The sequence below is a fragment of the Sus scrofa genome, chromosome 17, assembly GCF_000003025.6.
Source record: "Sus scrofa isolate TJ Tabasco breed Duroc chromosome 17, Sscrofa11.1, whole genome shotgun sequence".
Classification (NCBI taxonomy): domain Eukaryota; kingdom Metazoa; phylum Chordata; class Mammalia; order Artiodactyla; family Suidae; genus Sus; species Sus scrofa.
Window position 1 is genome coordinate 32171652 of NC_010459.5, and position 24949 is coordinate 32196600.

A 24949-nucleotide genomic window follows, 5' to 3' on the forward strand; every position below is an offset into this window, starting at 1 on the left:
GTTTTTCTAATTTCTCAACTCTCTGGCCCCTCTTCTGACCTGGCAGCTTTCTTGTTGAGCTCTTCTAGCTCTTGTTCCTCTCCTTGTTATATGGACTTTCTTTTACTTTTCCTCTGCTGTTCACATCCTGTTCTATCTGAATTCTACTCCCAGCAGTTTCTCTTCAGTGTGGGACATCTGGCTGGTTCATTTTGAGAGTTAGTAAAGCACAAACTGCTCCAGTCCCTTCAGATCTTACTACAGATCCCTTGAGTCCGCTTCCCCCACTAGCATAGGCAAAATCTTCCCAGTTCCACCAGCTGTTCTCAAAGAAGCTTGCTGAGCTTTCCAGTGGGTCCTTGGGCTTACAGTTGGTGGGCCCCTTTGCTTACTCTTACACAGAAACTAATACCACACAGGTCTTGCAGATGTCAATGGTTTAGTCCTACCCATTTATGTAGATGCCTTCTGACCACAGTTTGTTGTAGGTGGTACCCATGTGTTTTTAATTTTGCTATCCTAGTTGTTCTCTGTGGGGTTTTTTCCTTCTCCTTCTTTTCAGGGTCACTCCTGTGGCATACAGAAGTTCCTCGGCTAGGGGTCCAACTGGAGGTGCATCTACGACCTATGCTGCAGCTTGTGACAATGCCGGATCCTTAACCCACTGAGCAAGGCCAGGGATCAAACCAGCATCCTCATGGGTACTAGCTGGGTTCTTTACCCACTGAGCCACAAAGGAACTCCTGCTCTCTGTATTTTAATGACTATATTTGGGGGATTCAGAACTACACCACCACTGCCATATTTCCAGAATTTCTTAAAGAACAGACGCTGGTTCTTGACAACCTTCATTAATAGAAAATGTTCAGAAAAAATTCCCAGGGCAAAAAATCAGCACAAGTAAGTGTTCATAAATGTCTCCCTAAAGTCCATATGCATAGCCAATTCCTGCAAAAACATATCGTATATTCAGGATGAGTGGGTAGGGGACCAGCAAATTGACCTTTGAGCCCTGGAAAGTATTAGATGATGGCATAATTTCCACTAGCAAACTCTCAATTCAAACCATTTAAGTCACAGAAATGTAAATTACATTAAGAGGTAAAGCAATCCCCTATTTACACAGAACTTACTCTATGTACCTAAAGCAAAATATGAGAGACAGTGTCTGGAAAAGATGAATTACTCCTTATTATGACAAGTTCTCTGTGGCTCCCAATTTAAAAAACTAAGTATATGACCCCAAAAGTCTAGAATCCATCTACCAAAATATTAACAGAGACTTTCCTCAGGTATGCAATTACTGATGATTTCTTTTCTTTTTGCTTAATCTCTACTTTACATATTTTTGAAATGGAATACTATGCTTCCGGTTAAAAATGTTTAAAACAACTTACGCCAGAACCATGTTGTAATCTGAGTGGTTGAACATATATCCTCCAACAATCCACATTATATTTCCATTGACCACAGCTTTGTGAGAGGCTCTGGGGAGCTTTAGGTTAGTATATTCCTCTCGCGTCCAAAATGACTGGTTAGCTGGTACAGGAACTGAACATCCAGGTCCTAATAAAAACATAATAAATTAGCTTCACAAAATGCAGCTTTAAAATTACTGAATTTAAGTTTTAATCATCTAAATACACTATCTAAAGAATACTTACAGTCTTTCCTTTAGCATCTAAATATCAGACAAATTCCTTTAATTTGTGCTTTCAATTTACTTAAAGATAGAGACCAAGGGTACTCTCTAATAAAACTCAAAATCACATACTTTCTAATGAAGATCTGACCATATCCAGCTTAGGATTTTTTTAATAATGAAATACTTGCTTAAGCAGTTCTTAGAGGAAAGAGTGGACAAAAGTATTATTAATTCAAATGAAAAATTCCAGGGCTAAATGGAAAGACTAGTTTTGAAAGTCATGCAAACTATCCATTTCCTAGAAAATCAAGAAACTCTATTCTTGAGAGGTTTGGCTTCTGCTCCAACATTTGCATAGTGGTAGGTACTCAAAGACTTCAATTATTTAACTCTTTAATGTCAGCCAAGCCAAACAAACTAAGCATTTAATGTCAGCCAAGTCAAACACACCAAACCATTTAAACAAGCATATTTCCTTTCAAAATAAGTGTTCTGAGAAAGGGGTAAATGTATAAAGAAAATGACTAAATCAGGAACAGTTATTATCACCCACACCCATTGAAGAATTTGCTAAAGGGTTTCTTTAATAATCTGTATCCTCAGATAATTCCACTAGTTGACTGCTTCAGAACTCTACTGTATAATCGACCTCAATTTTCTCTACGTTTATTAGAAGTTTTTGTGGGGAGACCATTATTGTCAGCTCTTCTCCCAACTCCCAGCTTGGTTCTCTGCTATGTCTTTCTTTTAGATAGCCAAGAAATAGATTTATTGGGAGTCCCCATTGTGACTCAGCGGGTTGAGAACCCAACTAGTGTCCATAAGGTTGCAGGTTTGATCCCTGGCCTCGCTCAGTGGGTTAAGGATCCAGTGTCACACAAGCTGCGGCGTAGGTTGCAGATCCGGATCTGGTGTTGCTGTGTGGCTGTGGTTGCAGACCTGCAGCTGCAGCTCTGATTCGACCCCTAGCCTGGGAACTTCCATATGCTACAGGTGAGGCTATAAAAAGGTTAAAAATATATATATATGTTTATTAAGGTAGGACGCTTGTGAGGGATACAGTGGGCAGGAGAGGAGGCTCTGCCCTGAGAATTAGGTGGGCTATATTTTATAATCTAAGGAAAGTCTCTGCTATGTCTTTTTACGGCTGAGACCAAGTTCTCCAAATTCATGAATTAATTGCGAAGAACGTTAAACCCCTGCACAATTCTCAAGAGACCACAACCATATATCATCTATGAAATTCAAAGATTTGTAAGAAGCTGAATAGAGAGATGTGAAAACTTAAACACTTCCTGATATTTGATGAATATAACTGAACAGATGCTAGGAATAAAGTAAATCCGCAATTTATTAAACTAGAAACATTCCGTAAATTGAAAGAAAAAAAAAGAAAGAAAAGATGTTCCCACCCTGCCACTCTGAGAAGCAGGAGCACCCTCTGACGTCACTTGAATTGCAGATGCCTCGATGAGGAAAACCACAGTTATTTACACAGTGAGGAATGTCACACGCTTCACCCTTCCAGTTTTCAGAACATTCACATTGAACAGTGTTGCTGCTGTTACTGATCTTACATTCTCCTCGGCCTGAGCAATTATTCGGACACATGTCAAAACTATAAAAACAGTAGGGGAAAATTAAATCAACACAAAGCAACACTTTGATTAATTTAGCAGAACTTCCTCCTACGTGGGGCTTAAGAAAACTCACTGTCTCTCCAGTTCATTCACAAGCATAACTGCAGTACTTACCATTCAGCCTAAATGGAGTCACTCACCATTGCAGAGCTAGGGCAAGTAATAAGATCAAATTAACCCACTGGATTCTCATAAGAAGAGACAAGTTAAAGAAATTACAAGAGAGAAGAGATTCTTGCAAAATGTCCAGGCTTAGCTTCTTAAGGACAGGATAACTATCTTATTCTTTGTAGCCCACAAATGATGACCATTATAAAGCTGCCAAATGCATGCTTACAAATTTGGAGAAGAAAAGGATAACACAAACGTCCAATAGTAGACCACCATCCTTATGCCTCTGGATAGTCTCTGAAAGTTTACAGAATTTGCTTAAGATTCTTGCTCAGATTGGAGTATTTTAAGTTCCCATCTCAGATGCTTGAAAAGGGAGGAGCAGTTTAACTTAATACATGAGTTTAACCACAAAATGTCACACAGTAATGTGACAATTATATTGACAACGCTTTGAAAAGACATAATTCAGACTTAAAAGGGGGAGGGTTAACAGGATTAGCAAGATACTTTGAACGTAAAGGAGTTCCCACTGTGGCACAGTGGGTTAAGAATCCAACTGCAGCGGCTCAGATAAGGTTTCAATCCCCAGACCAACTCAGTGGGTTAAAGGATTCAGCGTTGCAGGAGCAGTGCTGTAGATCGCAGCTGTGGCTCAGATTCAATCCCTGGCCTGGGAACGTCCATATACCACAGGTATGGCCATTAAAAAAAAAGAGTGTAAAGAAAACTAAAAAGGAATTCTGTAGCAAAGCATGTCAGAAAATCAGGAATCCGTTACAAAAACAAGCTAATTAATATTCATGCCTGCACTTAAATATCAGTTAATGAAACATTTATAACAAAATTTTATAAGTATCTACATACAGTATTTTTACAATATATGTTATAATTATAACATAATAAGTGCATATGCCTACATTTCAAGCCCAGGCTTGTAATGAGCTGCCCAGGCTTCCAAGTCACAAACTCTGGGTACCTGAAAAGCTGAATCACCATACCAATCAAGACAGAGATGGCTTTAAATAGGCTTGAAAGAATACTGAGATCCTGAGAAAATGAACAAGAAAAAACACCCAGCAAAAGGTTACACACAGGGGTTACCAGCCACACCAGGAGGAGTCAAGCTTATTGTGTAAAAGACCAGATAATAATGTAATTTAGGTTTCGTGGGTGACACAAGTTCTTTATCACAGAACTGCTTTATGGCATTTTATGAATTTAACTACTTATGAAAACAAACATTTCCTAAAAAGAAAAAAAGGAAAAGACAAAAGACAGCTCTCTCTCCTGCCACAACGAATTCCAAAAGATGCCCAGAATCTGTCTACATTTCCTTTTAACCTCTACTAAACTGTCATCAATGGGCCAACTACTGAGTACATGAAAACTATTAATATTTGTTAAATTTTACTTAGCAAACCCTCCCAGTGTTTTAATCCATTAGCAGGAATGGACAATGCCCCTCTTTCCCAGGAGACATTCAACAGCACCAAGACCTGAATTGGAACGATGGTCCGCCACTTTGACAATCGGCTTTACCTTTTCCTGCCAGTTTCCTCAATTATAAAAGAAGTCGAGAAAACAGTACCTGTAACTGAGTTTTTAAAAGAACTTTCAATGAGAAAATCCATGCACACTGCTCAGCACAATGCCTGGCACACTATAAACCCTCAATATATGTTAGTCATAATTATTGTTAAAACAAAGTACAGGGTCTTCTGAAAAAATCACAAATATTAGACTTAAATATCTTACTTGTAAGTGATATTAAATCCAGTCAAATTATAAGCAGCATCGCTAAAAAAATGCAGCAGGGCATAACCTGATGTGGCAACGACCTCTGGGACAGTCTCGTTGCTGTCTCTCTCAGGAACGATAAGGCCGCTGAAATGGAAACACATTTCTTACAAGAGAAAGCATAATCACAGACACATCACATGGTGGCAGACACAAATTCAACTAGATTTCACGCTTCTAATTTAAAAAACCACTTCCAGGAAGAGGAGCAAATTCCTGTGATAAATGCATAAGAACAGAACTGAAGGAGTTCCTGCTGTGGCACAGTGAATTAAGAATCTGACAGCAGTGGCTTGGGTTGCTGAGAAGGCAGAGGTTCAATCACCAGCCTGGCACAGTGGGGTAAAGGATCTGGCATTGCCAGAGCTGCAGCCTGGATTCAATCCCTGGCCCGGTGATGTCCATATGCTGTGGGTACAGCCATAAAATTAAAAAAAGAACAGATCTGAATCTTTTGCTAGGCTCTCCTCTATTCTATGTTATATTTCTAACAAGATTTTAAATCAATGACCCTATTTTTTTTCTTTTTAGTGAAATTTTCATAATGCTCCTCTGAAAAACTGAGTAAACCTACACAATCACAGAAATTAACAAACTTTATGAGTTGATGGATACCAAATATATACCACTGAAAGACATAAAAATTAAAAATATAAATAAAAGCTTGGAAGTTCCCACTGTGGCATGGTGGGTTAAGAATCCAACTGCAGGGGCTCAGGTTGCTGAGGAAGTACAGGTTTGATCTCTGGCCTGGCACTGCTGTAGGCATGGCGTGGGTTGCAGCTGTGCCTCAGATTTAATCCCTGCCCCAGGAACTGCCATATGCCACAGGTGTGGCCATAACAAAAAAAAAAAAAAAAAGAAAAGAAAAGAAATAAAAAAACACATAAAAGTTTGATACACAAATATCCATCATTCCAATAGTGTCAGAATTCTGATGTATTTTCTCCACCTAACTGTTACCATATTACATCTTCTATTCAATTTTACAAGTAATATAACATAAGCATTACTGTGTCATTAAGAGCTCCCTCAGAGATTTCAGAACCTCATTCAGAGTTCAGCACACAATAGTATCTGTTGGGTGGCTGCACAGAGAAAGAATCACTGTGTCTAAATGATGGCTTTAAGGCTCTTAATTCACACACCAACTTGCTCTCCAGAAGAGAGATCCTAACATGAAATTCCACCAACAGAGAATGAGAGGGTCCATCCATCCCACCTCATCTTGCCAAAAGAGAATTACGAGTCCTATTTGAGTTTTGTTAATTGAATAACTGAAAGTGCTTTTTTAAATTGGGGTTTTGAGTTTCTTTTATACTCCTGAGGGTAATCATTTTTCCTATGTTTACTTTGGCTTTTATTCATATGCTCCTATCTTTTGCCCAATTATCATTCAGTAGTCCGTACCAGGCCCTGCACAATCTGTTCCACACACACAACCCCGTTCAATGACCAAACATCTCATCTGTTACAGACAGTCCCCAATTTAAAATGGTTCAACTTAACACTTTTTCGCTTAAAAATTTTCACCTTTACAGTGGTGCAAAAGCAATACATTCAGTAGAAAGTATGCTCCGAATTTTGTATTTTGGCCTTTTCGATACTCTCTTGTGATGCTGGGAAGCAGCAGAGAGCAGCAGCTCCCAATCGGCCATACAATCACAAGGGTTAACAACTGATATACTTACAACCACTCTGTACTCAGGCAACCTTCCTATTTTCCATTTTCAGTACAGTATTCAATAAATTACATGAGATATTCAACATTAATTATTAAATAGGTTTTGTGTTAGATGATTTTGCCCACTATAAGCTGACGGAAGTGTTTCGAGAACGTTTAAGGTGAGCTATGATGTTCAGTAGGTTAGGTGTATTAAATGCATTTTAACTTACAATATTTTCAAATCTACAATGGGTTTATCAGGATGTAACCCCATCATAAGCCAAGGAAGATCTATACTTTCTAGCTTTCACTCGTTCAACCCCAATCACCCTGGCCTCTTCTTTGCTAGAGAACATAACAGATAAACTCTCACCTTTGGACCTACAACTATCTTAAATGCTCATTCGTGATGTCATAGTGATTCTATTTCTCTCTCTCTCTTTTTTTTTTTTTTTTTTTGTCTTTTTAGGGCTGTAGGTTCCCAGAGTAGGGGTCTGATCAAGGCTACAGCCACTGGCCTACACCACAGCTTACAGGAACACGAGATCCTTAACCCACTGAGCGAGGTCAGGGATCGAACCTGCATCCTCACAGATACTAGTCTGATTCATTTCCACTGCGCCACGATGGGAACTCCAGCAATCCTATTTCTTAGTAGAAGCACTTGCTCGTGTATGCAAAGACAAATATATAAGAATCCCACAATAGCACTATTCACAATGAGAACAGGTTAAAAACCACCTAATTGGTCATCCAAAGGGAGCTGGCTGAATGAGTCATCACACATGTGTAGGTCTGCAGGACTAACAGGGCACTCATAAGGCATTCTGATAAGCAGGAAAAAAAGGAAAAAAAAGCTGCAAGACAATGGACCTACAGGTGTGCATATGTAATGCCAGGCAGAGGTAAATGCTGCAAAAGGAAATAAAACAGAGTGAAAGAAAAGAAGGTGCTACTTTAGAAAGGGCATTTAGGGAAGGACTCTTGGAAGAACTGACATCTAATCAGAGACCTAAATGAAGGTTTCAACCATCACCATGCTTTCTTCAGTTTTATAACCAGAACCCCATGAAATGCTAAGTGTAAGTACATGTTAGAGCATGGCCACTTAGAAACAGGTATGTCAGAGAGTTCCTGTTGTGGCTCAGCCGTAAGAAACCTGACTAGTAACCATGAGGACGTGGGTTCGATCCCTGGCCTTGCTCAGTGGGTTAGGTATCTGGTGTTGCTATGAGCTGTGGCAAAGGTCACAGACACAGCTCAGATCCCACGTTGCTGTGGCTGTGGTACAAGCCAGCAGCTACAGCTCTGATTCGACCCCTAGCCTGGGAATTTCCATATGCCCCAGGTGTGGCCCTAAAAAATGAGAAAAAAAAAAGAAAAAAGAAACAGGTATGTTGAAAGTAAACTTCCCATAAGAAATACTGGCCCAGGAAAGGACTGGGAGCTTCAGTCACATGTAGAACACGTTCTGTTATCCCAGCATGAGCTTCACCGCCAAAGAGATACTTGTTCCAGAAGGAGCTCTGATCCTTGTGAGCACTGATCCTTGTTCCACAAGCCTGAGTATGTCGGACATCTCTAGGCCTCAGTTTCCTCCAAAACACAGTGAAAGAAACCCCACCTGCCTCACAGCAATGTAATGAGACTCAAACTGTTACAGCATGTGAAGTGCTTGAACAGTGCCTCACACTAATAGGTGCTCAATAAGTGATGGCTAATGGTATTTATTATTTTTACAGAGGGGACATTTAAATGTATAGAACGAATGGGGGACTGGGTGGAGGGAGGGAGGATGGAGAGTCACAGAAGGGGTGGGATTGACCATATTGCTGGAAAAAGGGGATCGGATTACCTACTGTCAAAGAGACATAGGCGTTTACTTCTTTACACTTCAAAACTTGAAACTGTGACAGCTTTGGAATGTGCTGCTTTCTCCCAGTGTGAAAATAAAACAACTGGTTTAGGACAAAAATAAACTCTTACGGAATAAATGAATACAAACCTCAACCCAGCATGCAAGGCAATAGAAAGTGTGTGGGTGAGAAAGTGATGCTGCTGCAGGCAGACCATGCAAGTGTCACCCTGAGCCACCTCCCACCTCCCTATTCCCCTGCCCCTGGGTAAGGAAATAAACGTAGGCTCAGCTTAGGCTGCAGCCAGTTATTCAACTTGCAAAAATTACGAACTTCTGGCCCTGGGGTTCTTCATAATCTTATATTTTAAACACAGAGTACCCCTATCTAGAACCATTTTTGAAAACCACTGAAGATATGGTCTTAATCCAACATAACTGTCCCAGAAAGACGTAGGCTCTCTGAACACACCTGGAGCACAACCTGACTTTGCCAAATACATTATGTAATTTTACTTGAAACCTTCAGGTTGACACACCTATCGTCTTGTAAACCCTACACTCAAGGGCAGGTAGGTACAGAAGCCAGATTCTTAAAATCAGGGGCAAGAGCCCGGGGATGCGGACAGGCAGCATCTATACTTCCGACAGGTGAAGAGGGGCACTTGCCTATCACTACCTGCTACAGTTTGACCACACTTTCAATGGGGTGCTGGACAGACAGACCAAGTGCGACTTTCACGAGACTTCCTCTAACACTCTTCATCACAGTCGAGACAACTGCCTCATCAATATCTGACTTTCTTAAAAACAACAACAAAAACCTCTAAAAGGAATAAGAATGTTCTCAAAGAGGAGTTCCCATCGTGGCGCAGTGGTTAACGAATCCGACTAGGAACCATGAGGTTGCGGGTTCGGTCCCTGCCCTTGCTCAGTGGGTTAACGATCCGGCTTTGCCATGATCTGTGGTGTAGGTTGCAGACGCGGCTCAGATCCTGCGTTGCTGTGGCTCTGGTGTAGGCCAGTGGCTACAGCTCCGATTAGATCCCTAGCCTGGGAACCTCCATATGCCGCAGGAGCGGCCCAAAAAAATAGCAAAAAGACAAAAAAAAAAAAAAGAATGTTCTCAAAGAGAAACTATTCCCCCTGCTCCATCATCACTAACACCTCTGCATCTCCTTCCAACAGGTCTGAGCAGAGCAGGTGCTCACAAAGGTGCTACATTCGTGCACTTGAAGTGAATGCACCATAAAATAATAATGTTATATAGCTAGAAAAGACTTGCTCTAGTGATTCAAAAATTTATCCAGTAGTAAACTCCTTTGTTAAACAAATATCGGAGTTGCTGTCGTGGCTCAGAGATTAACGAATCCAACTAGGAACCATGAGGTGGTAGGTTCGATCCCTAGCCTTGCTCAGTGGGTTAAGGATCCGGCGTTGCCGTGAGCTGTGCTGTAGGTCACAGACATAGCTCGGATCTGGTGTTGCTGTGCCTCTGGCATAGTCTGGCGGCTACAGCTCCGATTAGACCCCTAGCCTGGGAACCTCCATATGCCATGGGTGCGGTCCTAGAAAAGACAGACAAACAAACAAACAAACAAACAAAAAAAAAAAAATTTCATTCAGAACTTCAACATATAAAAAGATAAATATGATCAACCAGTTCACTACCAAATTAAACTTCACAATCTGCAATACACCCAGAGAAAACACAGTACAACACCTTCAATTTAAGCTTCAGAAGCTGAGGACCAGAGCGCTTAAATGAACTATTCAGGCTCATGTAAAGACTTGCACAAAATTCAGATTAAAAGTCCACATCTTCTGAATCCTGTGTGGCTCTCCTTTTCCTTATTTGGCTGAACTATCTGCTGCCAGGCTCACTCGCTCACTCCACGTTGGGCTCCCAGCGCATCACCTATGGGTTGATCCCTCTATCCGAAGTCCTCCTAACCCAAGAACAGCTCCTCAGCAACCCATCTTGCCCTTATGTTCTAAACACTGATATTCAAATTCTTCTGCACATCAGTGCTTCAGGGGTTCCACGTCTCAGATAAATTTTTAAATTTTTTTTTTTTTTTTTGTCTTTTTGCCATTTCTTGGGCCACTTCTGGGGCATATGGAGGTTCCCAGGCTAGGGGTTTAATCAGAGCTGTAGCCACCAGCCCACACCAGAGCCACAGCAATGTGGGATCCGAGCCGTGTCTGCGACCTACACCACAGCTCACGGCAAAGCCGGATCCTTAACCCACTGAGCAAGGACAGGCATCAAACCCGCAACCTCATGGTTCCTAATCGGATTCGTCAATCACTGCGCCATGACGGGAACTCCCTAAATTTTTAATTATTAAACACATATTTTTTCACTATGATGTTAGAAAATGTACCTTCAAATATGTCATAAGTTAAATTTTAACACAATCAATGCATATTCATTTATACCTATCAGTAGGCATAAATTTTTAATAAAAATTAAAATTTACCTGTTATCTATATGTGTACTTTGGCTTCTCTCACAAGTCACTGACTAGAACAATTACTGCCTTCTGCTTATTTTCTTGTTGCTATTGGTTCACATGTCTGCTCATTAAATACACAGGTCAGGTGAACTACAGGGGTGCACATACCTACTCTGTGGATGTTGCCACAGGGCTACTGGCAAAACTGATTCAGTGCTTGGCACATAAAGAGGGGACTCCTTGAGTTTTGATGAACAGTTTCAGCATCAAGTGAACCTCCAATAAGAACCATTATCATGATAACATCACACTATAGATAGATTTTGTGCTTGTGTTAAAGTCTGGGGGGGCTCTTGCTATAAGACAAGATATGAGTCAATTCTGGCATAAAGATATGTATGCCCAACACGTTATCAATGATGTTTTAATGCTTCACGTGGCTTATCCATTCTGTTCTTTGGCCCTCTAAGTGAAATCTCTGAAACCCAGAAAATGGCCATGGTTCTCAGTTCAAAGATATGTTGGAGGGATTTCTAAGCCAAAGGGAGTGCAGAAATACAAGGGCACATTAGTCCCCTGATTTCATCTGTCCTTTGCCTCCTTGTGTACTGTTTACTCCCTGTGCCTCCTCACCCACATGAGACATCAACCAGCTCCAGGTGAAGAACACAAAAAATACTGGTTAAGCTGATTTCTTTTCTTGGCCTTGGCTGTGGCATGCAGAAGCTCCCAGTTCACGGATCAAGCCTTCACCACCACGACCGGAGCCACTGCAGTAACAATGCCAGATCCTTAACCCACTGAACCACATGAGAACTCCTGATTCATTTTAAAGCCAAGAATAAGCTGTTCAGGTATAAACACAGAATATATTTGTTGAAAAAAATCACAATACATAACCGGAATGTTTCTCATCCTCCACAGGTAACCACTGGTCACTTTATGTATATTCTTCCGAAACTTTTTCCTCATTCACATTAATGTATATACATAAATTCTCATCACATACACACACAACTACACTTGAATTCACAAATAACTTCTGAACACCTACGCAATGAGGAACACAACAAGGATCAAGATGAACATGATTTTTTATCTGAATTTTTAAAAAAATATTAGTATTTAGGGAGTTCCTATCCTGGCTCAGTAGTAACGAACCCAACTAGTATCTATGAGGATGCGGGCTTGATCCCTGACCTCGATCAGTGGGTTAAGGATTCGGCATTGCTGTGAGCTGTGGTGTAGGATCTGGCATTGCTGTGGCTGTGGAGCAGGCCAGCAGCTGCAGCTCCAATTTGACCCCTAGACTGGGAACTTCCATATGCCATGGGAGTGGCCCTAAAAAGACAAATACACACATACACACACATATATACACCTATATATTAGTATTTAATATATCACTCACAAAACATTTTTAGATTTAAGCTTTGACCACCATCACCATGAGAAGAATGTAAACTTGACACTGCTATCACAATTTCATAGACCAGGAAACTGAAAAGAGAGGTCAAGCAATCTGCCCAGAAATTTACCCCGTAGCTATAGGAAACCACATCAGGACCAGCACACAAGTGACAGGACACCAGAACTAGTACTCTTTCCACGTAATAAACATGTTAACTGATGATAAAAGTAAAACCAGTAAGAACACAATCTAGGAGATACATCTGAATTTAGAAATCCAATAACGATTAACTAATGTTTATGAGTGAGCTTACCTAAAGGCAGCAACTAGAGGTGCATAAATTGAGTCCCCATCATAAACATATAAATGGTCCCAACTACACTCTGTAGCAAAATGATTGAAACGAAGTCTCATTATTCTATTTGGCCTGAAAAGAACAGAAAAATTAATTTATAATAATCATCATCACTATCAAACACTTGAGAAAAAAACAGATTTAAAAATGAATTAAAGAGAGGGAAGAATCTAATAGTACCTAATCAGTACTCCTTCATTTGTCAAAGGTTTCCATAGTACTTACGATATGTCAGAGACCACTAAACATGCAATGGTAAACAAAACAGACATGTTCTGTGCATCTTTGGGCCCTACCATCTCTACAGTGGTTGTTCTTTACCAATCCATTAGCCATTCAGCACTTTCTTCCTCATTCAACTTAAAACTTCACACTACATCGGGGGGTGGGGGGATGTGCCTGGGCTATGGGATGGAAATCCTGTGAAATCAGATTGTTATGATCATTATACAACTACGGATGTGATAAATTCATTTGAGTAATAAAAAAATGAAAAAAAAAACTTCACACTACATCATTTCACAAACACACATGCCAGTCCTCTAAAGTCTCTTGCCCCTCTGCCTTTTCATGGAACTCCCTGGAAAAAGTCCTGCTCTAGAGGAGACTAGTTATCTGCTTTGACCTAGAATGAATCTAGAGAAAACTAAGCCAAGCTGGGGAAAGTCACACCACTGGGTAGGCTGGTTCCAATATTGGTCACTGCTCGCCAACTTTAAAGGAGGCTTCAATTCTGCCAGCAGTCTTACTACTAACTCTCAATTACTATTTCAGACCATCCAGTCCCATCTCCCTGCTTATCCTCAATACTCAGACAAAAATTTCTCAAGTTCCTATTTTCCAAAATAGATCAACCTACCTACTTTTCCTTCCATCTCTCAAATATTTAACATCTCCCTCTCATCTGAAACTTCCACATCCACATTTAAATCTCTTTAAGTATCACATATTTTACCAAAATACCAACAAAACATAAAAAAAACTTCAAATCCCAACTCCTTCTAGCTATTCCCCAATCTACCCCTTTCTCCTCTGAAACTCCACAGAAAACTTTGCTTTTCTCCATTTCCTCACTTCCCCCTCATCTCTTCACTCTCTAACCGGGCTGTAGCCCAAACACTCTACTCAAGAAGCTCTTGGTGGAGTTCCAACTGTGGCTTTGTGGGTTAAGAAACCAACGCTGTCTCTGTGAGGATGCAGGTTCGATCCCTGGCCTCACTCAGTGGGTTAAGGATCCGGCGTTACTGAAAGCTGCAGTATAGGCTGCAGATGTGGCCTGGATCTGGTGTGGCTGTGGCTGTGATACAGGCTGGCAGCTGAAGCTCTAATCTGACTCCTAGCCCAGGAACTTCCATATGCTGCAGGTACAGCCATAAAAAGAAAAAAAAGAAAAAAAAAAAAGTTCTTGGAAATATCAACACCATTTATAGCCTGGTGATTCCTAATTCTGTGTCTCTAGCCTTGACCTTTTATCTACTTCATCCACACTTACATATCTAACATCTCTATCAAAATAAACTAAATAAATACGTAAACAAGTAAACTCACATGGTCATGAGTACTGGGAAGAAATTAAAGGAATGTGATATAGAAGTATAACAGGTGGTGGAAATACCCCAGAAAGCTTTGGAAAACATTACAAGGATGAGAGAGAAACCAGGAGAAAAGCCTGGGGGACAATATTTCAGGCAGAGGGAACAAGAATCTTACAGTCTTAGAAAGAAGTAGTTGCGTTCAAGAAACATGAAGAAAATCAGCATGTCTGAAACACAGCAAACAGAAGGACCCACGAGAGGTAAGAAGCGAGAGGTGGGCAAAGGGCAAAGGTGAAAACTGGAGGCCAATGTCAAGGCTATTACAGAGGATCAGGAAAGAGAGGATGGCTGGTGGTCTTATAATAACTGTAGAGGTGAAGATAAAAAGGATTGAGGAGATATTCTAGTGGAAAAATTGACAGAACTTACTGACAGGCTCAAGATATGAGGATAAGGAAATGGAGGAGGATGTGAAGCTTTTGCTTAGTCTTATGCGCAGGCTGAGGTGGAGCAACCACTGACAGCATATTCAGAGCAATGGTGGAGAAGGACATCCATCAGGTGGGAGTGAAGGGGTAGAAAGGGCAAAGGCAGACAACTCCTTAGAGTAGCCATTCTCAGAGCATAGTCCTCCCCATGCCAAGGCCCCTGAGGCCCTTTTAGGAGGAGTACAAACTATGGTTACTGAGACTTAGATATTTGGTAGATATTTTCTTGAAAATGAACAAAGCAAGCCTGTCACTTCAAAGAAAACAACAGACTGTATTTGTTGCTAAAGAAAACACAAGCTTTCAAACAATAATCAGAATTTTGGAAAATCTGCATCTGCCACCTAGATGCAACTTCCCAATACTTAAAACTTTCTGATGGGGAAAAAAATAAAAAATAAAAACTTTTTGATGAGGTTGATGGTGATTTTTAACCAAGGTGAAGTTATAAATATCATAAAATGAAAATATATCAGTATCTGGATGACCTGCATAATTCAGAGAACCAATATTTTCCAAATATTACAAAATCATGCATAGGTTAAAGATCCATTCAAAGTACAAGAAAACCAATTTTAATTTAACAAGTTCTAAAAGTTCACTGACATTGTTTCAGATTCTACACTGCAATTCAGTTTCAAGAAATTACCATCTGTCCAGTTTTGGTCCAGTCTTCCTTGGTGCAAAGTAGACTACCCGCCCTTATTATATTATAATGACAATTAAAATCTCCTCCCTTACCTACGACATATCCAACTGAAACCTAATTTTTCTTCACATATCTCAACCATAATAAACTATTGTAACAAACTGAACAGCAGAAGAAAATATAATCTGGCTGTCTTCTATTAAGCCAAACAAAAAAGAGATTCACAAAAATGTAAAACAATACCATTCTTCTAATTTTTAAAAAAAATAAAATTGTTTTCTTAAAAAAATCTGTGCTAACATGGTCAGTTTTATTGCTCTTAAATTAATGAAAATAATATTACTTACTTTTAATTTCTAATATAGTAAACAGATATAACAAAGGTTATTTGGAATTCTCAAAATTTGAGGGTGTAAAGAGGTCCTAAGACCAAAGTCTGAGTAAACTGCTTTAAAAATTTGCCATAGGAGTTCCCGTCGTGGCGCAGTGGTTAACGAATCCGACTAGGAACCATGAGGTTGCGGGTTCGGTCCCTGCCCTTGGCTCAGTGGGTTAACAATCCAGCATTGCCGTGAGCTGTGGTGTAGGTTGCAGACACGGCTCGGATCCCACGTTGCTGTGGCTCTGGCGTAGGCCGGTGGCTACAGCTCCGATTCGACCCCTAGCCTGGGAACCTCCATATGCCGCGGGAGTGGCCCAAAGAAATAGCAAAAAGACAAAAAAAAAAAAAATTTGCCATAAAGGTTAAAAAAGAAAAAAGGTGGTAGCTGGAGGGACGCCAAAGCACAAAGAAGGAGTTGTTTGGGCAGTAACAGTTATTCTGATTTTCCTGCCCCAAATAAAAATATACGCTTAGAAAAACGACAAAATAATGTAATTTTCTAATGCAAACCATTTAAAATAGTCAACTGTTTTTTAACTATTACAATTGAAAATATACAAATTTCTGGTGTACACAATTCATTTGCAGCACTAAATAAACATAAAAGTTCTTTAAATTAATGTTGAAGATTAAGAAAAATAAGAAAACCAATTTCACTTGTCAAAGAAAAGGTTATCAAAAAATATTTTGCTACAGATGATTAATTTTTACTTGTTGGAAAAGTAATCTCACAATAAGCTCTAACCTGGAAAAAAAAATCTCAATTAGCCATCACTACTTACTGTCCTTCAATGAGCCATGTGCACTTCGTTTTATATTTATAATTTCCAGGTCCATCTGTTATAAACCCAGAAGATCCAGTTAGTCTGTAATTCAAAAAAAAACAAAAAACAATTTTAATCCATCAAAATTTCACATAGTAACAATATCTTTCTTAATTCTCAACACAATCCAAGTGGGTACAATGATGCATACTCTGACCAGAAGAAAATGACCAAATAGTTATACTCAGAGTACACAAATCTGGATGAAACAAATTCTTGCCAGACTTAAGGGGATAAAAAATATTAAAACCAAGAGGAATGAACAAAAACATCCATATATTTTCTACCTGAGACAGAAAAATCATACTTTGTGCCATAAAAATGGCCACAAGAAGGTACTCATAAATATGAGTTGATATTTAAAAAATAAGGCCACACAATTACCGTTACAAGTAAAATGTGTTAATAAAATAAATAAACTGTAACTGACATAACTGTGATGGGCAAACACATCAATCCACAACACACAACAGACCCACCAGAGCCATTTGGCTGCTGCTTGTGAAGTGGCAATCCCCCACACTCCAAGAGCAGTGCATATCAGCACCTGTCTTCCCACCCACATCCCAAGCCTGAAGTTTATCGGTATTTTTAGGTCTTGCCAATATGATAAGCACATCCAGTATCTTGTTGTTTTTACTGGTACCAACCCTAATGTCTGAATATCTTATTATATGTTTTGGTCATCTGTATTTCCTCCTTTGTGAATTATAAGATTCCATATGCTTTACATGGAATGACTGGCTAACGGTGACTTAACTTGCTACATAGCACAGAGAACTCTACCCAGTATTCTGTGATAATCTATGTAGGAAAAGAATCTGAGAGAGAATGGATATGTGCATATGTAAGACTGGGTCACTTTGTTGTACAGCAGCAATTATCACAACCTTGTAAATTAACTATACCTCAATAAAACTTTTTAAAAAAAGATTCCACATTCTTCACCCACTTTGCTACCAAGTTATCTTTCTCAAATTAATGTTTAGGAGCTCTTTTTATATTAAGGCACTGCATCTGTATGGTAAATATACTCTAAACATATTTTCTCAGTTCAGTTTTTTCTCTATACTTGGTGTCTAGTATCTTTTGCTCTAGAGAAGTTATTAATATTTAAGAAGGATGCTATTTCTTTCCTCATCGCTGTTTCCAGGTCATTTTTCCTCCCTCTTCCATGAACAGTGTCAGCCTTTCTGAAACAGCTGCTCTCTTCTGGATCTGCCTCCCTTACTTTCTGAGTTATCTACTGACTTCCCAGTTACTCCTCTTCATCCACTCAAAATATCAGCATCTAACTCATTGCCTCCATTCAATCACATCCTCATCCAAGATGCTCCATCCAAAACCCAGCCTCTCTATTTCTGCACCATTAACCATCTTTTCCTCTTCCCCACTTTAGTCACCCATTCTTTTGGGCCCTGCTGTTAGCAGTAAAAGCTCTACCACCAAAATCTCCATTTTAGGCAACCACTACCTCTGCTCTCTCAGTGAATCTTCAGGCCCATGAAAACCTCCAGTCCACCGAACGATCACTTCTTCATGCTCATCACTCACCACCTACACATTTCACTTTCCCACTTACCTAGTTGTGATTCCAAGGTCCATCAGAATTATCATCCCTTGCAAGTCCTTTGACTTCTCTCTCTCTCTCTGTGCTGCACCTGCCTGATATAAATGTCTCTATGCCTTACTCCTCAACATCCATTCCACTTCCAAAATGTTAGGCTAAGCCAGTCATGGTTTCCTGTGCCCCTTTCCCATTAGAAATTGTACCAGTTACGATTAAGCTCTAATGCATAACTGACAGAAAACCCTAAATAGTAATGGTTGAACCAAGATATAAAGTCCAAAGGGAGGCAACCTGTAACATGTAAAGCATTGCTATGACCATCAGGCACCCAACTTACGTTCTTCTATCCTGTTACTTTGCCATCCTCACCATGTGGCTTCTGCCTCATAATCCGAGAGGGCTGCACAAACTCATTATTATTCCCATATTCTACCCAGCAGGAAGGAAGAAAGGAAACAAGGCATATACCCCCCCACACGCTAAGTCAAACATGACAAGAATCAGACATACATAAATGTACAGGGAGGCTGAGAAATGCAGCCATTACCCCAGATGACTCTGACAGGCCATCTTCACTCCAGAGCTCCCCTTTGTCGGGCCAGCTATGAAGCTCAACTTCTTCCTTTGCCTAGTTCTGCTTCCTGCCCTCTCCCCTCACAAATGTTAAAACACTAAATTGTACCCCAAACTCCATCTCAGCAAATGCTTTAAGAAACCCAACCTATGACAGACAGACGTCCAAAGAGACCATCCTTCTTCTTCCTCTGGACTTTGCCATCTTTGGATTTTTACCTCAGCCATCATGCTACAAGCTTAAACACAAAGCCAATAGCAAAGGTCCCTGAAGAGCCATACCAACTAGTTATGGAGACCACCCCGGTTTTATGAGTAAATAAATTTCCCACTGGTTACTGCTTCACTGTGTGTGTGTGTGTGTGTGTGTGTGTGTGTGTCCTTGATTCTTTGTTTTAGGCTCTCCTAGTTCAGTTTTGTGGCTTTCTACCATGCTTGTTTCACTTCTAAGAGTTTTTATGGACTTTATATATGGACATGTTCCGCTACTTGCACATCTGCACCACTTCTGAAGAATAAAGAGGTTTTATTTCTTTATTTTTTAGCGATAGCCACAGGATGTGGAAGCTCCCAGGTCAGGGATCGAACTTGCATCACAGCAGTGACCTAAGCCACAGCAATGACAATGCCGGATCCTTAACCACAAGGCCACCAGAGAATTCCTATTTTAAATATTTACTTCGTATCTTTAAACATACACATTTACATAATTTTACAGACAATGAATTGATATGATCAGACTTTTTTGGTCAACTAAAGGACAATTCTTTTTTTTTTAACCGAAATCCCCACACACCCCACCATTTCTCCCCAAGATAAACATTTAACAACCTCCTAGCAAGCATTCTTAATTACTGTTTTTCAAACTCATGGGCCCACGATATGTGCATGGTTCTCTTAAATCCAGTTTTGGTTATACAAATTAATTATTATACAAGCTTTTCTGCATTTTCCTTTTCTTCACTCAACAAAACTTTGTGGGAATCCCTTCCAACTAATCAGTTATTAGTCTACTTCATTCTTTTTCATGTAGCATAATACTCCACTCTACAAGGTATCACTTTTTTTCTGCCTTTCTCCTACTAGCATTCATTTTGTTTTCAGTTGGTTGGAATTATGCACATTGCTGAAATAAATACTCCTATACATATGGCCTTACTTGTGCTTTAATTTCTAAGAAGAGAATCGTAGGAGGAGGATTACCACGCCAAAAGAAATATGAATTTTAATTGTTAACCAGGCTGCCAAATTACTTTCCAAAAGGCTTTAACAATTCCTATATTAGGTGTTCTTGTTTCTTTTAAATTTCACTAGATTTTAACTCAAAATTTCCTGTATTCCAGTGACTGGCCAAGAACTAGTGACTAAAAATTTAAAGAGATTTGAAAAGAGGTAGGCCAGGAAAATGAATCTAAAATACCAGGTTGTTGGAGTTCCCTGGTGGCCTAGTCATTAAGGACTCAGCAATGCCCTTGCTGTGACTTGGGTTACTGCTGTGGCTCTGGTTTGATCCCTGACCCAGGAAATTCTGCATCCCTCAGGCATGGCCAATAAATAAATAAATGAAACAAAACAAAATAAAACAAAATTTCAGGTCGAGTTTTACAGTTTCACTGGTGATCTAGGTATGGACACTGGTACTTCCTGTATCCACTGAATCAGCAGTAATACAAAGGCAACAAACTGAAACATACATTTCAACAATACAAGACCAGAAACATAAAGAATTAACTCCTTGCTATCACTAATTTCTCCACTCAAGAACACACAGAGGGTAATTCTGCAATGGAAATGAATACAGAGGAAATAAGGAAATCCTCTATAGGGGGCAGGTTTTGAAGAAGTCATCTTATCATTATTTCTTTCTACTTTACTTGTATTATTACCAGACAATACATCCTGTAAAACCTCAACTTTTCTCATCTGTTAAAATTTTTCTTTTTCTTTTCTTTCTTCTTTATTTTTTTGGCTTTTTAGGGTCACACTTGTGGCATATGGAAATTCCCAGGCTAGGAGTCGAATTGGAGCTGCAGCTGCTGGCCTACACCACAGCCACAGCAATGTGGGATCCAAGCTGTGTCTGTGACCTACACCACAGCTCAGAGCAATGCTGGATCCTTAACCCACTGAGTGAGGCCAGGGATTGAACCTGCATCCTCATGCATATTAATGGGACTCACTTCCACTGCAACAAAAGGGGAACTCCTGTTAAAATTTTTCTTTATGGTCAAGTATCCAGACATTGATAAACTTTCACCAAAGTTCCTTGGACATTAAAAAATAAGTCTACAGTAGGAATGTATACTTATATATATCACATATAATTAAGTTTACTGAATGCACTATTCAATTCCTTTATATTCTTATTTTTTATATACTAGATCTAATTCTGAGAAATGTATACTGAAATCTCACACCTGGCTGTTTCATGGATGACATTTCTCACACTGTTTTGCTTTCTGTATTTAGCTATTCAGCCATACAAGCTTATGACTATTAGATCTTCATAAATTATGCCTTTTATTAAAACAATAACCCACTAGCCTTTTTTTTTTTTTTTTTTTTTTTTTTGCTTTTTAGGGCCACACCATGGCATAATGAGGTTCCCAGGATAGGGGTTGCCTTGGAGCTACAGCTGCCAGGCTATACCACAGCCACAGCAATGCCAGATCTGAGCCATGACTGCAACCTACACCATGGCTCACGGCAACGGCAGATCCTTAACCCACTGAGCAAGGCCAAGGATCGAACCTACAACCGGATTCGTTTCTGCTGGTGCCACAACAGGAACTTCCCATTAACCTAGTTTGATGCTCAAATTCCAACTTGTCTATTATCATAATTACTAATTTTTTGTTATTTTCCTAGGCCTTACATATTAATTTAACTCCATATTTTTCATATTTTTTTATAAAATTTTCAGAAGTTTGTTTCTTCTAAACAGGACATGGTTAGGTTTCGTTTCTTAACCTAGTCTGACAGTTTTACTGACATAATACGGTCTATTCACATTTAGTATAATTGTGATTGCTATACTAATTTGATTCCTTCCAACCAAACTTCTAAATCAAGATTAATGAAGAGAAATTTACATATAATAAAATGCAGTAAATGTACAATTTGATATGTTTTGACAAATTCACACTCCTATAAAACCCTCCAAACAAGATATAAAACAGTACTTGGAGTTGCCACTGTGGCACAATGGGTTAAGAACCCAAGACATTGTCTGTGAGGATGCAGGTTTGATCCCTGGCCTTGCTCAGTGGGTTAAGGACCTGGCGTTGCCCTAAGCTACAGTGTAGTTTGCAGACACAGCTCTGATTTGGTGTTTCTGTGGCTGTGGCAGAGGGCCACAGCTCTGATTCAACCCCTAATCCAGGAACTTCCATATGCTGCAGGTGCAGCCATAAAAAGAAAAAGAAAAAGTAACAGTCCAGTCATCCCCCTCCCCCAAAGCTCCCTCAAATCTCTTTGCAGGTAATCTCTCTCAACACTGATCTTGTTTCTATCACCATAGACCAGTTTTATAGAACATGATTTAATAGATCACACTGAGACACTTTTGTGTCTCACTCCTTTTGATCAGCGTGTTTCTGAGTATTATGTGTATCAACAGTTTGTTCCCTTCTATTGCTAAGTAGTATTCTCTGTATGAATATAGCATGATATATCTATCCATTTTCTTGTTGATGGACACTTGCATTATGTAGTTATAGCCTCTTATAAACAAAACTAAGATCACACGTGTATAAGCCTTCATATGGATATTTCTCTTGGACAAATATTTTTAAAAGTTATCACTGGATTGGAGTTCCAGTCGTGGCTCAGTGGTTAATGAATCTGACTAGGAACCATGGGGTTGCGGGTTCGATCCCTGGCCTTGCTCAGTGGGTTGAGGCTCCAGCGTTGCCGTGAGCTGTGGTGTAGATTGCAGATGCGACTTGGATCCCACGTTGCTATGGCTCTGGTGTAGGCAGCCGGCTGTAGCTCTGATTGGACCCCTAGCCTGGGAACCTCCATGTACCGCAGAAGCGGCCCTAGATGTGGCAAAAAGACCCAAAAAAAAAAAGTTATCACTGGATTAAAGATATATATACCTAAATTTAAAGAAACGGCCAAATTGTTTCCTAAGTGGTTATAGCATCTCACACTTCTATCATAAAGGTATAAATCTTCTCTGCTCTCAAGTCTCGCAGTACCCCGCAGCCTCAGCAATATATCCCTTCAGTAACATACTGGACCTATGGAAGTCAGGAAGACCTAACTGCACTCCATGGGTGCAACATCATGCTTTCCAGTTCTGCAGCTTCACGGTCCTTGCATCTTGCTACACCGGCCCAGCTACACTGCTCTCCGTGCCTAGAAGAATCACAACAAAATCTAGATCCTATAGTTTCCTATGGGTTCCCATAGCATGCTGGCTCAAGAGCAGCGAGGAGATGCAGTTAGGACAGCTGGTGAAGCAAGTCTCATTCAAGCTACCAAGTGCTTCCTCCCTACTGTTAAAGTCTCTCTGAGTTGCTTCCAACTAAAAGCATCCTGACTACGTATTTCACCAACTCCAAGATGAACATGTTTTTCCTAATAGCTCAGAAATCAGGATGCACTGGAAAATCAAAAATGTCACAGTTTAAATGAGTGTTTTTTTCTTTCTCAATAGTACACCAGATAAGGGTGCATTTTACATTCATTGACATCTTGATAAACTGCGGTTATACTTAAGGCAAACCCTAAACCTGGCTGAACCCAACTCTCTGCTTACTCAGTATATGAAACTCAGCGGCTAAATAAGGCTAGACACACACAACACTGTGCTGACTGGTCTCACTTCACATTTATAAACACATATCTCAAGTAGGTTCCCAACACTGCAGGACAATCAATCCTTTCATTTCCCCGGTCAGTTCGCTGTCATACCTTATTTTCTTACAACTTCCCAAACAACTTCCCAAACAAACTGGAGTTCCCGTCGTGGTGCAGTGGTTAACGAATCCGACTAGGAACCATGAGGTTGCAGATTCTATCCCTGCTCTTGCTCAGTGGGTTGAAGATCCGGTGTTGCCGTGAGCTGTGGTGTAGGTCACAGACGCGGCTTGGATCCCACGTTGCTGTGGCTCTGGCGTAGGCTGGTGGCTATGGCTCCGATTAGACCCCTAGCCTGGGAACCTCCATATGCCACGGGAGCGGCCCAAGAAATGGCAAAAAGACAAAAAATAAATAAATAAATAAATAAATTTAAAAAAGAAATTGCCAATTGAGTATTAAAAAAAAAAAAAAAAAAGACAAGCTGTTGTACTTCCTTCTTAAAAAACAAACTTGGGGTTCCTGTCGTGGCTCAGCAGTAATGAACCCAACTAGTATTCATAAGAACACAGATGCGATCCCCAGCCTTGCTCAGTGGGTTAAGGATGTGGTGTTGCCCTGAGCTGTGGCTTAGGTTGCAGATGCAGCTCAGATCTGGTGTTGCTATGGCTGTGGCATAGGCTGGCAGCTGCAGCCCTGCTTTTGACCCCTAGCCTGGAAACTTCCATATGTTGTTGGTGCGGCCCTAAAAAGCAAAACAAACAAACAAACACACCAAAACCAAAACAAACTCACTTCTCATGTTCTCAAGCTACTGCCTACTTTTTTCTTACTTTTACATCAAAAATCCTGAGAATTATCTACTCTCACGGACAATACTCTCATCTCCTAATTTCTTAACCCATTCCAATAGGGTCTAGCCCTCATCCCTCCTCTGAAATATTCTGTTAAGGTATACAAGAGCAAATTCTCACTCCCTTCCTACTTCACTTTCCCACAGCATTTGAAATAGCTGATGACTCCCTCTTCTTTTGTTGTTGCATTTAATCTTTTGGTTTCTTCCAGTTTTACTGACACAATTGACATATAACACTGTATAAGTTTAAGGTGTGCATTAATGATCTGACTTACACCATGAAATAACTGTCACAATGAATTTAGTAAACACCAATCATCTCATATAGATACAAAATTAAATAGA

At 40.0% G+C, this 24949-nt stretch overlaps 1 protein-coding gene across 5 annotated transcripts in view; it reads right to left on the bottom strand.

The window, feature by feature from the left end:
- ATRN (attractin) overlaps window positions 1-24949 on the bottom strand; it is a 185337-nt gene that overhangs the window by 117412 nt on the left and 42976 nt on the right. For all 5 annotated transcript variants that reach the window (XM_021077392.1, XM_001927289.7, XM_021077390.1 and 2 more), the window contains exons 2-6: window positions 16758-16841; window positions 12880-12993; window positions 5134-5262; window positions 3037-3242; window positions 1377-1545 (exon numbers count right to left, since the gene is read on the bottom strand). In XM_021077392.1, coding sequence (XP_020933051.1) covers window positions 1377-1545; window positions 3037-3242; window positions 5134-5262; window positions 12880-12993; window positions 16758-16841 — 702 coding nt within the window. The remainder of the gene's footprint in view (window positions 1-1376; window positions 1546-3036; window positions 3243-5133; window positions 5263-12879; window positions 12994-16757; window positions 16842-24949) is intronic.